Source organism: Desmodus rotundus, chromosome 5 (genome assembly GCF_022682495.2).
Source record: "Desmodus rotundus isolate HL8 chromosome 5, HLdesRot8A.1, whole genome shotgun sequence".
In the NCBI taxonomy this organism is placed as follows: Eukaryota; Metazoa; Chordata; class Mammalia; order Chiroptera; family Phyllostomidae; genus Desmodus; species Desmodus rotundus.
Window position 1 is genome coordinate 11,660,972 of NC_071391.1, and position 15,904 is coordinate 11,676,875.

At 38.9% G+C, this 15,904-nt stretch overlaps 2 protein-coding genes across 2 annotated transcripts; both read left to right on the forward strand.

The window, feature by feature from the left end:
• The first annotated feature begins 571 nt into the window (after positions 1-571).
• Positions 572-1,507, forward strand: LOC128780839 (olfactory receptor 8U9). The gene has a single exon (XM_053923860.1). It carries the CDS (start codon positions 572-574, stop codon positions 1,505-1,507), a length of 936 nt encoding a protein of 311 aa, XP_053779835.1.
• A 7,130-nt stretch (positions 1,508-8,637) lies between these two features.
• Positions 8,638-10,353, forward strand: LOC128781005 (olfactory receptor 5AP2-like). The gene has a single exon (XM_053925017.2). It carries the CDS (start codon positions 8,781-8,783, stop codon positions 9,750-9,752), a length of 972 nt encoding a protein of 323 aa, XP_053780992.1. The 5' UTR covers positions 8,638-8,780; the 3' UTR covers positions 9,753-10,353.
• Positions 10,354-15,904: the final 5,551 nt, after the last annotated feature.

The window sequence follows — 15,904 nt, forward strand, 5'->3', positions numbered from 1 at the left end:
GTAGGGATTAGGGGAATGTTCTATCCAGACACCACCATGTCTCTGCCCGTCCACAATTCTAACAGTGAAGGAAAATAAAACAACATATCCACTCTTTGTACCTCTCAGCTAACTGTGCTTCTCAATTACAGGATGTAACACAGGCTCCACAATACTGAAAAACAGCAACAATCTTATCAGAAGAGTGGGTAACTGAACCAAGTAATTAAAGAACTATTGCCTCAGCTATGAAAGCATTAATTTCTCCATTTCTAAGAAAGGAGTAACAAAAATTATCACAAATACTACATAGGTTGGTATGGAAAAAGCATGATTTAATATAAAACTGTGCCACAAACTAGGTATAATGTTATATAAATGTAAGAGATAGGATCATTAACGTTTATGGATTCACATTATATATCAAGTATTTCCAAAGAGTCAGATTTCCTCAAGGAGTTCTGGCATTGTTTACTTCTTTTTCTGATTACTGAGAAATAGAAAGAATCAGCAATTTAACTGATAAGATAGATGATGTTAACACTGAACATCCATGTCCTTCTTCCACAACCAGGGATTGCCAACCTGAGTGATGGCTGTTGATAACTGCACCGTGTTCACAGACTTCATACTCTTAGGACTCTCTGGCAGGCGGGATGTGCAGCAGGGGCTCCTTGTGCTCTTCCTGCTGGTTTATGGCATCACGGTTATCGCCAACCTAGGGATGATCCTGCTGATCAGCATGGACGCCCGACTCCACACGCCCATGTATTATTTCCTGAGCAATCTGTCTTTCTGTGATGTCTGCTACTCCTCCTCTGTCTGTCCCAAGATGCTGTCTGATTTCTTATCTGAGCAGAAGAAGATTGCATATAATTTATGTGTGGTTCAAATGCTTTTTGGGGCCTTTGCAGATGCAGAATGTGTCATGCTGTCTGTCATGGCCTATGACCATTACATGGCCATTTGTAATCCCCTTCTGTATACAGTGACCATGTCCAGGAGAGTGTGCACTCAGCTGGTGGCCACTGCCTACTCTGCAGGTTTTATGGATATGGCAATCTTTACCTATTTCACACTTCGATTGTCATTCTGCAATTCCAATATCATCAATCACTTCTTTTGTGACTTACCACCCTTACTAGCCATCTCCACCTCAGACACAACCACCAATGAAATAGCAATGACCATTTACTGTAGTTGTGTAGTGGGGTACAGCGTCATCACAGTCTTCCTCTCCTACAGCTACATCATAACTACCATCCTTCACATGAAGTCCACCACAGGCAGACGCAAAGCCTTCTCCACCTGTGCCTCCCATTTAACTGCTGTGGCTATGTTTTATGGGACACTCCTCTTCATGTATTTCCGGCCCAACTTGAGCTACTCCATGGACACAGACAAAGTGGCCGCTGTTTTCTACACAGTTGTCATCCCCATGTTAAACCCACTCATCTACAGTGTGAGGAATAAGGATGTGAAAGGTGCCCTCAAAAAGGTCGTTGTCACTAAATTATGTTCCCATTGAAATCATGTTCACCAAAAAATATTCATTTAGAGATGTTGAGAATTGCAATTTAGGCACTTGGACACAGTTTTGTTGTAGTCTCACAAATAAATCTGAATATTTCTTTATTCCCTTTGTGCCTAAATTGAATGCAGAGAATAGTCATCATGAATCTTCATCTCTTCAAACTAAAGACTCGTAATAGGTTTACTCTTGGATTTGTAAAGGGGGTCTTTATGTATTACTCTGCTCTATTCATTGGTATATATCTCAGACAATTACGGGCATAGTACCATGCTCCTGCAGGTTTAAAGCTCCATTTTTAAGCAAATGATTTTAATAAACTTGCTGAACCAGAAGGGAGCTTCAGTGGTTTAAATTACCTTCTGCTGTCTTCTTCCTATGTGCTCATATCATCCTATAAATTTCCCATCATAACACTTAGAAGTAATAACTAGTAAATGAATGAGTAAGAGTAAATTAAAACTGTTGCCTTTGCTCAGAGTCCAATAACTGCAAGGCTCCTCTCTATCTGGTTCACAGGTATTTCTACTTTGTTATTTACAATGCTCATTTTCAGGGTGGCATTCATAAATATTTATGCAATAAGTGAAGATGTGCCCCCTGCAATACAGATGGAAAATGCAGCCTTTGTCTATGAAAAAGACAATAACTTTGTTTTGTTTTTTTCTAGCATGTTCATTTTACACAAAACCAACCTGTATTTCTTCTTTGCCCAAGGCTGGCTAGGTATCAGGTATACGGTTCATGTGATGTAGACAACTTCTCAGAACCTCTATTTCTGATCGTGCCACCCCAGGGGTGAGCAGCATCAGCAGCTCTACATTTATTTGGCACATCACAGCCTTCACCTCAGACTGTGGATTTTCCCTCTTGCCCTCGATCTGGGGAACAGATACCTGCTCTTGTCAACAGAACAGAAATTGCATGAACGGTGCTTGGGGGTGGAGGACCTTGACCTTCTCTAATAGCCACTCTCCCTTTAATGTATAAAGGTGCTTAATGTATGTACTTTATATCTCTTTACACCATGTTCATACCATTATGCTGCCCCACTGACTAGTGCAGGGAAGTGGTCATTGTTCAGTCATGTGCATTCCAGTCCAAGCTCTTTGGCTGACAGGCTACATTGATGTGACACAAATGGTTCTCATATTAACAATGGCTGGACTCTTTTCACACACACTTGATATACCTTCTTTCAACTTACAGTCCTAACTTCAGTAGGGTTCATTCCCCAGAAGACGACTACACTGTCGTCCCAACATCTGTAGGTTTGTCTTCCCATCTCTGGCTCCTGAGCATAGTCTCCTTCAGTAATTTTGTGTAATCAATCAGTGTTACACAATAATTCCTTAACTAGAGTTCTTTATTTCTGCTCAGGCATTAATATCTCCAAACACAAGCACTACCAAGGATGAAGGGTCTATGTATAATAATCCAAGCAAACAGCTCTGTGTGGTAAAAATTTGGTTAGCAAAATTTGATGAATCAAAAATGAAATAATTTGCATGGTATCTATAAGCTTGTGGCTCCATATGAAGAGACAGCTACTCAACTGAGCTTGAAATCTTCTGCAGAAACATGCTCTGAACCATGGAGGCAATTACAATATTCAGTCAGAGTTTCTCCTCCCATCCTACTCTGCCTGTGACCTTCAACAAACCACTCTTTCTCTTCGGACCTCAGGTTCCACTCTGTCAAATGAGGGGTTTAAAAGTGAGTAATCTTATTCTTTATTCAAGTCACTGCATCCTGGATTATAGTAACATGAGTCTGTCAGTGCACGTACCCACTGGGCATGATTGAGACAATGGCAGATGGCAGGGAACACACTCATACCAGGGGAATGCATTACAGCTGTAGGCCAGTCACACCTGAACTGGAAGTGGCAGTGATGGCAGACAGACAGAGAGTTTGGGATGCGGGAGCATCACTACCACCAAGCTGGTCTCCTTCACAGGCCTTCAATTCTGAATTTGCACTATGAGACACAGTGTATAATAGTGAATATTCAACTTTCTTAGCTGTCAGGAATATCAAATACTCCAAGTGATGACTGCAATTAAAGGAAAAGATCCTCTTAGTTTCTGGTGAGGATGTTCAACAAGGGACTCACACAAGGGCAGTGTGTTACTGCCAGGTGGATTGGCAGACTTCATAGAAAACTGTATGATAATATTTACTAAATATAAATTTCACATACACACCCACACACATTTCAACTCCCGCTTTTATATACAAGATAAATGGGTGTTTATATCTACCAAATGGTATTTCAGGAGTTTTCACATGAATATTAGTAGTAATAACAAAAGAGAAAACAACTCCACTGCCTACCATGCTCATTAAAGTAGATCAAAAAGTGACAATATACTTGTACAAAACTATGCTCTACACCGATCGGATCCATCTTTACAACTGTACGCAAAAACGTGGACAAGTGTGTCACTGACCACAGCAGCACGTGCTTTAGGTGTCTACTTGTGCTCAGTTCAAAACTAATCTTCTGTGATAATAACCAAAATGTAGTTATTGCTTTGCATGAAGACACTAGTGACTTCAGAGGATTTCAGGTGCTCTGACGGATGAGGCTCAGTCTGTCGGGTGTCATCTGCAAAGTGAAAGGTTGCCAGTTTGATTCCCAATCAGGGCACAGATACAGGTGGCAGGTTCATTCACTGCCGGGGCGTGTACAAGAGGCAACCAACTGCTCTTTCCCTCTCACAACATGTTTCTCTCCTTCTTTTTCTCCCTCCTGTGCCCTCTCTCTAAACACAAATCCATAAAATCATTTTTAAACAGGATATCCTAGAGTAGAATGCTTTGGTGATTCTGTTTTGGGTTTCTATTTGTTGTTTTGGTCTTGGTTAAACAGTATATATTTTAAATTTGTCTAGCTATATACTTATAATTTAAGTAATATCATGTACATTACATATCAAAAATGTTCTCCAAAAAGCGAATCTGTGAATGCACCATTAGATTCTAAGAAATTTCAGAAATTTAATGTTGTAAAATATTTAGTTCCAGGACTGCCTTGTCTACAAAAAAGTTCAGTATATTCTTGTAAAATAATGGAGCAACTTTTAAGGAATATGTCTGTAATAATATGTCAAGTTGCTTATACATGATCACTATATTTTTAAACAAAAGTGTCTTATTCAAAATGTGAGCACTTTCTTTTTTTATTGATGTTCAACTACAGTTGTCTCCAATTTCCCACACTACTCACGCCTGCCTAACCAATCCCCCTACCCACAACCTCGTTCCTACTCTTTGGTTTGTCCATGTGTCCTTCATGTATGTTCATTAGTGACCCTTCCCCTATTTTACTCCATTATTTCACACCCACCATCCCTTTGGTTTCTGATTGTTTGTTCTTTATTTCAATGTCTCTGGTTATGTTTTGCTTGCTTGTTTGTTTGGTTGACCACTCATAGGTGAGATCATATGGTATTTGTCCTTCAAAGCCTGGCTTAGTTCACTTAGCATAATTCTCTCCAGATCCTTCCATGCTGTTGCAAGAGTAGGAGCTCCTTCTTTCTCTCTGCTGCGCAGTATTCCATTGGGTAAACGTACCATAATTTTTTGATCCACTCGTTTCCTGAATGGCACTTGGGTTGCTTCCAGTACTTGGCCATTGGAAATTGTGCTGCTGTGAACATTGGGGTGCATAGCTTCTTTTGAATTGCTGCTTCAGCATTCTTCAGGGATAACCCCAGCAGTGGTATCACTGGGTCAAAAGTCAGTCCCATTTTTACTTTTCTGAGGGAATTCCTAGTGTTTTCCAGAGTGGCTGCACCAGTCTTCATTCCCACCAACAGTGCACTAGGGTTCCCTTTTCTCCACAGCCTCACCAGTACTTGTTTGTTGATTGATTATGGTGGCCATTCTCACTGGTGTGGAGTGGTATCTCACTGTGGTTTTAATTTGCACCTTTCTAATGGCTAGCATCCTTTCCTGTATCTCTGGGCCTTCTGTATGTCCTGTTTGGAGAATTGTCTGTTCAGGTCCTTTAGCCATTTTTTAATTGGCTTGTTTTTCTTCCTGGAGTAGAGTCATGTGAGTTCTTTATATATTTTGGAGATCGAACCTTTGTCCGAGATATCATTTGTGAATACATTTTCCCATATGGTAGGTTCCTTTTTCATTTGGCTGATATTTTCTTTAGCCGTGCAGAAGCTTTTTATTTTGATTAAGTCTCATTCGTTTATTCTTTCCTTTATGTCACTTGCTCTATGGGAAATGTAGGTGAAAATACTGCTGCATGGAATATCTGAGATATTCCTGCCTATGTTTTCCTCTAGGACTTTCAATGTGTTGGCACTTCTAATATTGTTTCCAGGGACAAGGAGTCTAATGAACCTCATTTCCCTTAATGTCATTACCAAGCATAAATTCCCAGAAATGGAATTGCTGGGCCATAAATCAGTTTTATTTTTAATTTTTAAAAAAATACTCCATACTGCTTTCTACCATGGCTGCACCAATCTGCAAGCTCACCAATAGTGCACGAGATATCCCTCTTCTCCACACCAAGGAAATACAAATGGTTGTAAGAAAGGAGCACAAACAACTATACTCTAACAAGTTAATCAGGAAAAAATAGATTAGTTGCTAGAAACATACAATCTTGCAACACTGAATCAGGAAGAATCAGAGAATCTAAATACACAGATTACAACTAAGAAATTGAAGCAGTAACCAAAACCTCTTAACAAACCAAAGTACTGGACCAGATGGCTTCACAGGTGAATTTTACCAAACATTCAAAGAACACCTATTTTGAACAACTTTTACGAGTTTAATGAAAATTTCATAGACTCTACTTGTTACCTCTAGGTTTCAATTTCTGTATCAAATAATGACTTTATTATAAACCACTGAGGATATATGTATCAAAACATATATGATAATATATGGTGATTATAATACAACATAAAACATCTCACTCTGTTGCCAAAATTGAGTTTATTTACTGTCATATTTATATTCTCTTAACGTTCATTTCCTAGAGTGTATTTTAAAGAAGAACCTAGCTATGAAAAATTATGTATGTGTAATTGTACTCATTTCAAAATTTTAAGGTCTCAAGATTCTCTATAAACCTAATGATATTAGCAAAAGAAGTATGAATAAAAGGCTGCATTGTTATTATTCAGAATAACTATTTGCATATAAGCTGTATTTATTTTGATGTAACTTTTGTTTGAGTATTTAAAATCCCATAATAGACAACAAAATTTGTTTTTCCCTAAGCACTATGATTATAGTCAGTTTTGTCTGTATTTACAAAAATATTTGTTTTGTGAAAATGTTTAATGTGTGATTATTTTTATATGTGTGTCTTTGTGTGTAACTTGAGTAGTTGTTTCTGATAATTTTGAGATGGAAACAATATACCTGGACAAGATTTGGTGAGCTGGACGCAAAGAGCCCTCAATACACTCATTTTACTATTGCTAAGTAAGTACAACATTAGGCAAGAAGGTAGGGAGGGACAAAAGCAACATTTTCAAAAGGTCCATGTTTCTTTCTCAATCACCAGCCTGTAGGGAATAACAGATGATACAACATCTTGTTATACCTGTCCCTTGTTCCTAAGACACCAGCACCCAGTTCCAGACACAGCCAGGTTGATATAAGGCAGGTCACCGAGGGGACAGTGCTGAACCCTCTGGCAAACAGAAAGCAGGCAACAAAGAAGTCCGGGATCTGGAACAGGTACAGGATTTTATTGTGGTTTTCTCATTTCTATTTTAGATTGCTTTGTTCTTTTATCTTTATTTGATAAAGCATGTTATAAAACTAATGGAGAGTAAGAAATAGTATACAAACTTTTCCTTACTTTTATCAATCTCATTATTTTAAAGACATTCATAATGGCAAAGAATAAAATGTAAGTATTTTATTTCTGAAAATGGTTAGGTATTGTTTGTTTTTATTATCTTACCTGTACTTTTACATATTTTATAAATATTATTGATTGGAAATGAAGTTTCTTTTTAGGAAATGTCTCTACAAGCACAGATAATTAGATGAGTTGTGACCAGGGTTTTTAGAGACCTGCATATGGATCACACGTCATTGTTCAAATGTAATTCTTTTCTATTCTACACTCTTCTCCATTTTCTCATATTCCCACAGGATAGAAGAGGTCACATATTATATTATACATGATATGCCTTGTTTGTGTAGAATATAACAATAGAACATAGAATTTTATTGACCTTCCAAGGACCAACTCTTTTTAACCAAAGGAAAGCAGATTTCAGAGATTCTCAAGAGGAAGGGGATCAAGAACACAGTCAAGCAATGTCACAATGTCTAGGGAGTTGGATGGGGCCCAGTTCAGATGGGAGTTTCTCTGAGGTTATGGGACTGTGGACACATGAGACATTACCTTGTATCCTGCACATCTGATCTTTTGGTGAATAGATTCAGTGGGTTCTAGCAGATTAGACTGGAGGGTCTCACACAGCAATCCACACTTGCCACTGGGTCACCTGTGCTACCAGGATGCCTACTGTCAGATCCCAACACACCTGTCCGAGCAGTGATGTCAGAGGGCACACAGTTAGCCCTACTTGTTCCAGCCTGTGCCCTCTAACCTACCGTCCATGGAGACCCCTCCACCTTCTCCTCTAGTGAATGCTCCCTGCTCTGGGAGTCCTGGATCACAGACTATCTTTATCCCTTGGTTACTGAGTCTGGATAAGTCAAGGGGATGATGGGGAAGTGGGCAGACATTACATCAACAAAAAAGTCAGTGATCTCACTGCTTTACAATATTGGATAATGAGGGGAGAAAGAAATATTTTTGTTACCTGCATCTTTCACTTCTCTATGCATTTTTATTTCAGAATATGACAACACTTACAATACATCAGGAATAGAAACAACCATGTAATTAGATATGGGTTATCTGAGCCAAATAGTTCTACGAAAAACTGGGTTGATTCCGAGGACATCAATTTCTTAATCTATAACATGGAAAATTCTACATAGGTAGGTATGGAAATTAAATGATCTAATTTGGATCAAATTGTGGTACCTATCTATATAAGCTGTATTATTATCATTCAATCAATTCATATTAAATTGGAAACATTGCAGAGTCAGTTCACTTAAAGAGAATGTACATTGTTGAGCTCTTTTTCTAACTGCTGACAAATAGAAAGAACTAGCCATTTAAGTGCTAAGAAGAAAGATGCTTTTCCCTCCACTTGCATTTCCTTCCTCCACAACCAGGGATTTTCAGACATGACTGATGGCTGTTGAGAACTGCACCGTGTTCACAGACTTCATACTCTTAGGACTCTCTGGCAGGCGGGATGTGCAGCAGGGGCTCTTTGGGCTCTTCCTGCTGGTTTATGGCATCACTGTGATCGCCAACCTAGGGATGATCCTGCTGATCCACATGGAACCCCGGCTCCACACGCCCATGTATTATTTCCTGAGCAATCTGTCTTTCTGTGATGTCTGCTACTCCTCCATTGTCTCTCCCAAGATGCTGGCTGATTTCTTATCTGAGCAAAAGAAGATTGCATATAATTTATGCATGGTTCAAATGCTTTTCGGTGCCTTTGGGGGTGTGGAATGTGTCATGCTGTCTGTCATGGCATATGACCGTTACGTTGCCATTTGTAATCCCCTTCTGTATACAGTGACCATGTCCAGGAGAGTGTGCATCCAGCTCGTGGCCACTGCCTACACCACAGGATTTATAGATATGGCAATCTTTACCTATTTCACAATTCAGTTGTCATTCTGCAATTCCAATATTATCAATCACTTTTTCTGTGACTTACCACTCTTACTAGCCATCTCCACCTCAGACACAACCATCAGTGAAATAGCAATGACCGTTTTGTGTAGTTGTGTAGTGGGGTCCAGCATCATCACTGTCCTCCTCTCCTACAGCTACATCATAACTACCATCTTTCGCATGACATCGGCTGAGGGCAGACACAAAGCCTTCTCCACCTGTGCCTCCCACTTAACCACTGTGGCTATATTTCATGGGACACTCCTCTTCATGTATTTCCGACCCAACTTGAGTTACTCCAAAGACACAGACAAAGTGGCCTCTGTTTTCTACACAGTTGTCATCCCCATGTTAAACCCACTCATCTACAGTTTGAGGAATAAGGATGTGAAAGGTGCCCTGAAAAAAGTTGTCACTAAATTATGTTTTGAGCAAAAACATGTTCACCAAAAAATATTTATTTACAGTTGTTGAGAATTAAAATTTAGGCAGTATGACACAGTTTTCTGTAGTCTCAGAAATACAACTCTGAACATTTCTTTATTAACTTCTGTGCTTAAATTGAATGCAGAGAATAGTCATCATGAATCTTCATCTCTTCAAACTAAAGACACGTAATAGGCTTACTCTTGGTTTTGTAAAGAGGGTCTGTATGTATTACTTTGCTCTCTTCATGGGTATATATCCCAGAGAGATATGGGCATAGTACCATGTTCCTCTATAATTAAAGTTCCATTTTTTAAGCAAATTATTTTAGTAAACTTGCTGAGCCAGAAGGGAGTTTTAGTGGTTTAAGTTAGTTTTTGTTGTCTTCTTCCTATGTGCTTGTATCACCCTATAAATTTCCCATCATAACACTTAGAAGTAATAAGTAGTAAATGAATGAGTAAGAGTAAATTAAAACTGTCCTGCCTTCGCTCAGAGTCCTATAACTGCAAGGCTCTTCTCTATCTGGTTCACCGATATTTCTACTTTGTTACTTCCAGTGCTCATTTTCAGGATTCCATTCAAAACCATTTATGCAATGAATGACGTGTCCCCTTGCAAGACAGATGGAAAAAGCAGCCTTTGTGTATGAAAAGTAGAATAACTGTTTTGTTTTATTCTAGCGTGTTCATTTTACACAAAACCCACCTGTATTTCTTCTTTGCCCAAGGCTGGGTAACCATCAGGGACACGGTTTATGGGATGTAGACAACTTCTCAGAACCTCTATTTGTGATCGTGCTACCCCAGGGGTCAGCAGCATCAGCAGCTCTACATTAATTTGGCACATCACAGCCTTCACCTCAGACTGTGCATTTCCCCTCTTGCCCTCGCTCTGGGGAACAGATACCTGCTCTTGACAACTGAACAGAAATTGCATGAACAGTGCTTGGGGGTGTTGGACCTTGACCTCCTCTAATAGCTTCTATTCCTTTAATGTATAAAGTGTGCTTAATATATGTATTTTATCTCCCTTTACAACATGTTCACAGCATTATACTAATTAACTTTAATAAAAACCATGAAATTCCCAATTGATGTAGTTGAAGTTCAAGAGTTATTAACAAGAATTTATGTTTGATGAAAAACAAACAAACAAACAGACAAATAGTATTTACATTAGTATTCCAGTTGTAATGCCTTAATTTGGTTCTCTGTCAATCTGTAAAATAAACTGAAACTTTAGTTTAAACACAATTGTAATAGTGGTCATTGCTTAGAGGTTGGATGTTAAGTAACGCTAAAATCTATTTCAATAACTTAAGGTAATTGTACCTGATACTTTCTCTACTGTTGAATAATTATTAATACCATTATTAAAACATTATATAATTTCAGGGTCTAGGAATATTCATTTAATTTTAAGGTTGCCATTCTGCAGAAAACCCTGGAGGCTCTCTCTCCTTCTCCCTGGAGGACAGAGTAGTGGACTGCACAAGGCTTCTCACTTAGGTCCTCTTCTCTTTACACACACACTCACACCCACACACACACCCCTCTCCCTTTAATGTATAAAGTGTGCTTAATGTACCTACTTCAAACATCCTAAGAATGAAACGACACACTTCTCAACTTTGGTTAAATACCCCAATCTTAAATCACAGGCAACTATCTCCTTTAAGCATTGTACTAATATCATCTGTTACTATATCACCATCTCCAAGATCAGAATGTGCGTGTTCTTAGCTCAAGCACTGAGCATTCCATGTGCATTATCCAAAGTACCTGCGTGGTGTCAGTCACACCAAATGACAAAACAGACAAATAGATACTGAAATGATGTATTAGATGACATTTTGCCTCCTGTTATATGTCACTAAAACAACAATCTCAGGGTATGAGGCTTGGCAATACACATTCCATCACCCTCCAGAAAGTACATGAATGGTTGTGGGCACTGAAGTGATGGCTCTGTAAAGACACACATGACACTTACACTCTAAGTAAAGAGCATTCACCTCGGAACATTCCTCAGATTTGACGATTCCAACTACCTCTGCCTCAGTCTCCACCGGAACTATACTATGAGCAACAGTATATAGTACAGTACATTGTATTTTGTAAAGCATTATCCAAAAGCGTATATTTTATAAAAGATCATACTCATGGGGTAGGTAGAAGTGAACAAGAGTATAAGGGTGATAAATGGTAATGAAAAAATACCATAAAAAATAAACTACTAAAAATACTTTCATGAAAATGAACTAACATTAGCAGAAGCAGCTTTTAATGACTATTTCTACACTTTGTTGGATATCCACCAGCTTAACCAGAGAAAAATACTTAAAACACACATTTACTGAGTCATTGTTCATATCAATTCTATGCTAAGGATTGTGAGAATGTAGAAAAATATCTATAGCCATACAGATTAGATAGATAGATTGATACATTTCAAATACATACATACATACATACATATATATATATGTAAACTGTAAAACCTTTGTACCAGGGGAATTCAATGTTATACAGTGAAAGACGAGCAGTTATACTACCCCCCAAAACCACTTTGGCATGCTGATTATTTTGAAATATAGTCACTTAAGAAAGTGGATGATAAAATAAGGGAATGTTAAAGACATACAGATCTCACCTTTACTGGAGCATAATCGACAAAACAAAAAAGCAAACAAAATATAACCAGAGACTTAACTGAAGTTAAGAACAATTTAACAATAGCCAGAGGGGAGTGGGGAGGGGACATCGAGGAGAGGGGATTGGAGGAACTACTATAAAGGACTCATGGAAAAAATCAAGGGGAATGGTGGAGTTGGGGGAGGGAGGTGGGTTCAGCTGGAGTGGGGTGGAGGGATGGGGAGAAAAAGCATACAACTGTAATTGGATAACAATAAAAAATTTAAAGAAACATACAGAGAAATTATTTGGAAAATAAATACACCAAACAGCACTTATCAAGACATTTGACAACATCACATGCCTCTGCTCAACTTTGTTGATGGCCAAATTACAGGAAGTGGCTTATTTACTAAACAGGGACAAGGACATGAATTTGAAGGACCACACAAGAAGCAAGGGCAATCTTAAATTTTTGCCACAGTTACACAAAATCTGAAGTCATTCAATATCTAGGTGCAGTTACAAAATGATTTTCCTAATCAACAAAAGAATAAAGCAAACAAAATATAACCAGAGACATTGAAGTTAAGGGCAATCTAACAATAACCAGAGGGGAGGAGGGAGGGGACAGTGGGGAGAGGGGTTTTCAGGAACTATTATAAAGGACACAAGGACAAAACCAAGGGGGAGGGTGGAGGTGGGGGACGGAGGTGGGTTTGTCTGGGGTGGGGTGGAGGGATGGGGAGAAAATGCAGACAACTCTAATTGAATAGCAATTTTTAAAAAGCATAATTAATTAATTAATTAAAAATACTAAATAAAAAATGCAGATACTTGAGCAAAAATGCTTTTCAGTGAGAACAATCCAGATTGCTAGGGAAACCCAAGGAGGAAAAGGACGCTGCTTTGTTCTCTAGGGAGGTATTGTTGCTGAGATTCTGAGACACAATACAGTAGAAAAACAATAGGAGATGCTTCTTGTAGTAATAATATGTCCATTTTAACCCATGGCCTTGGAAGCTCTACCTCTGACCTGGGTCGTATCCTGAACAGCAATTGGCAGGAGTGCAAATGACCTAGACCAAAGCCCAAGCACAGATGGGTGTGGACCCTGAAAGCAGAACAATAACAGCATCGAGCTGGCACACTGCTCCCCTGTAACACAACAGAAACGTGTTTAAAATCAGATTGCATAAGTTTCTAGCTACTCTAAACAGATCTGAGTCTAATGTGTGAACTAAAGAGAACTAAAAAGAAGGGAGAAAGTAGAAGGCTTTAGCGATTGTAATAACGTTCTGTTTCTTGGTCTGGATACTGATTACGAGGATATTTTTTAAAACAAGTTGTATACTTAACACTCACATATTCCCTGTACGTACGTGCTGCACCTAAGATCAGCTACCATGAGAAAGATTCTCAGTGTTAATACCAAGCACCTGCCTGAATGTGGAACGTCTACAGCTCTCACCCACTGACGGAATTCAAACCTGAGTTCAACTTTGTTAAACTCAATGGCAGTTTTCTGTTGCAGCCGTCCCCAAATTCCCCCTAGTACTTTTGTACCCATCAGAAATGAGAAAGTATGTACATGCAAAGGCTGTACAAAAATGATCAGTGTAGCATGATTTGGGATTTCACAAAAATATTCCATGTGATTATTCATTGCAATCCTACACAGCAAAGATAATGAATAACTATCCTCACCTGGAACAGCTGGGGGAATCTCACATACACAGTGCTTAACGAAAGCATGCAGACATGAGGGGGGAAAGCAGAAGACTGTAATTCCATACACTTTATAAAAACATACACAACTATTTGCCATTTTGGCATCGATTGTGTTACGGTCCACGAACAGTCTCTGAAAGGCTAGTTTTCTCATTGTTGTTCAGGGTTTGGATGCAGGCACATTTGAACTTTCAAAAACGTACATTTTAAATTATACATATACATATCATTTAAAAGTTTTCGAAAAACCAAAGACTACTTACTATCAGATTGTAGGCAATGGTCTGATTTCTGTTTTAGATTTCTCTAATTTTTATCTTTATTGGACTGAAAGTATGCTATGAAACCTATTACAGAGATTTTAAATCACTAACAGTTTCTTACATAGACACATTTTCACAATATTATTGTAAAGTTAACAAAGCATACGACTTCCATATAAACTATTTCATTAAATGATTGTCTTTTTCTTTTTTTACCAGAAAGTGCTACCTCACATATACCAGAGGTATTTTTAGCAGCCTTCAGAAACTATTTTCCTTGTCCTCACCCAGGAAGCCTCACTGAACTGGTTTTCCTTGGTGCCTTTGTCAAGCTCTGCACTTTGTGATAAGGACCCAGGCCTCAGGGCCAAACAGCCATTATCTGGAAGGAGGAGATTGTGAGTAGACTGTTCTCTCTGCAGCACTGGGTGTGGGGCGTACCTGGGATCTCAGGAAAGCCCTGTAGACATAGAAAATCTTTTCTCCCTTGTTTGCTCTGAAGTCTTAACTTGTGTTGTGAATCTTTCCCTCTCACCGTGTAGTTAAAGAAAGCCATTGTATTAGAACATAAAACCTTTGGGAATGAATTTAAATTATCTACTTTTTGACCATATGTTGCTCTCCATACTCCAGATGTCATGGGGAATGGGAGTTACACTACAGGGTCCCCCAGTTTGTGAAGATCACCTTTGGATCTTGCTTGAAGGGGGTGTCCCCTGAGGCAGCTGGCATCCCTGGAGACAGGGAGCACCTGAGGGGAAAATGAGGGTGGGGAGGAATCTGAAGGAGGTGACCAAGGAGGACTCTGCCTCCTCCACACACACCCCAGGGAAATAAGAAAATTGTGGGAGATCTCTTTGGTCCCCCAGGTACAGCACTCTCTTGTGTTTGCCTGGTGGAAAACACTTAGGTGGTTTTTCAACACACCTAACATTTTTTTAAGTCTGTAGTTCTTTCTCAATCACCCTGCCTGTAGAAAAATAACACATGACAAAACATATAATTACTTGTATCTGCCACGTATTCCTGAGAGGCCGTGTTAAAGGCCCAGCAAGCAGACATGGAGAAGGTGATTTAATGCAGCTCAGTGGGAGGCAGGGCTGAGCCCTCCTGCAGACAGACTGGGTGGAGCACGGAAGTCAATACACCGGGACTTGCTGTCCGTCTGATGTCTGTATCAGATTTCTCTAATTTTTATCATCATTGGACTGAATGTATGCTAGGAAACCTATGAAGGGTATGAAATGTTATACAAAATTTTAATTACTTTTATCAATCTAATTATTTTAAAGACATATACATAAATGGCAGGAAATACAATGAAATGCAAACATAGATTGTGGAGTTGGGAGGATATTTTATTTTTAATCCCTTACCTGTACTTTGTATATTTTTGAAGAAATATTGCCTTTTATTAAGCAAAGCATTTTTTAAAGATGTGTTTTCAGGAACAGATATTCAAATGAGTTTGTGCCAAGGGTTTGCAGAAATACCCGGGGAAACTACATCACTAATCGGATTTTCTTTTTGTGTTCTTCTAACTTCCACTCCACTGTCACTATATTTTCAC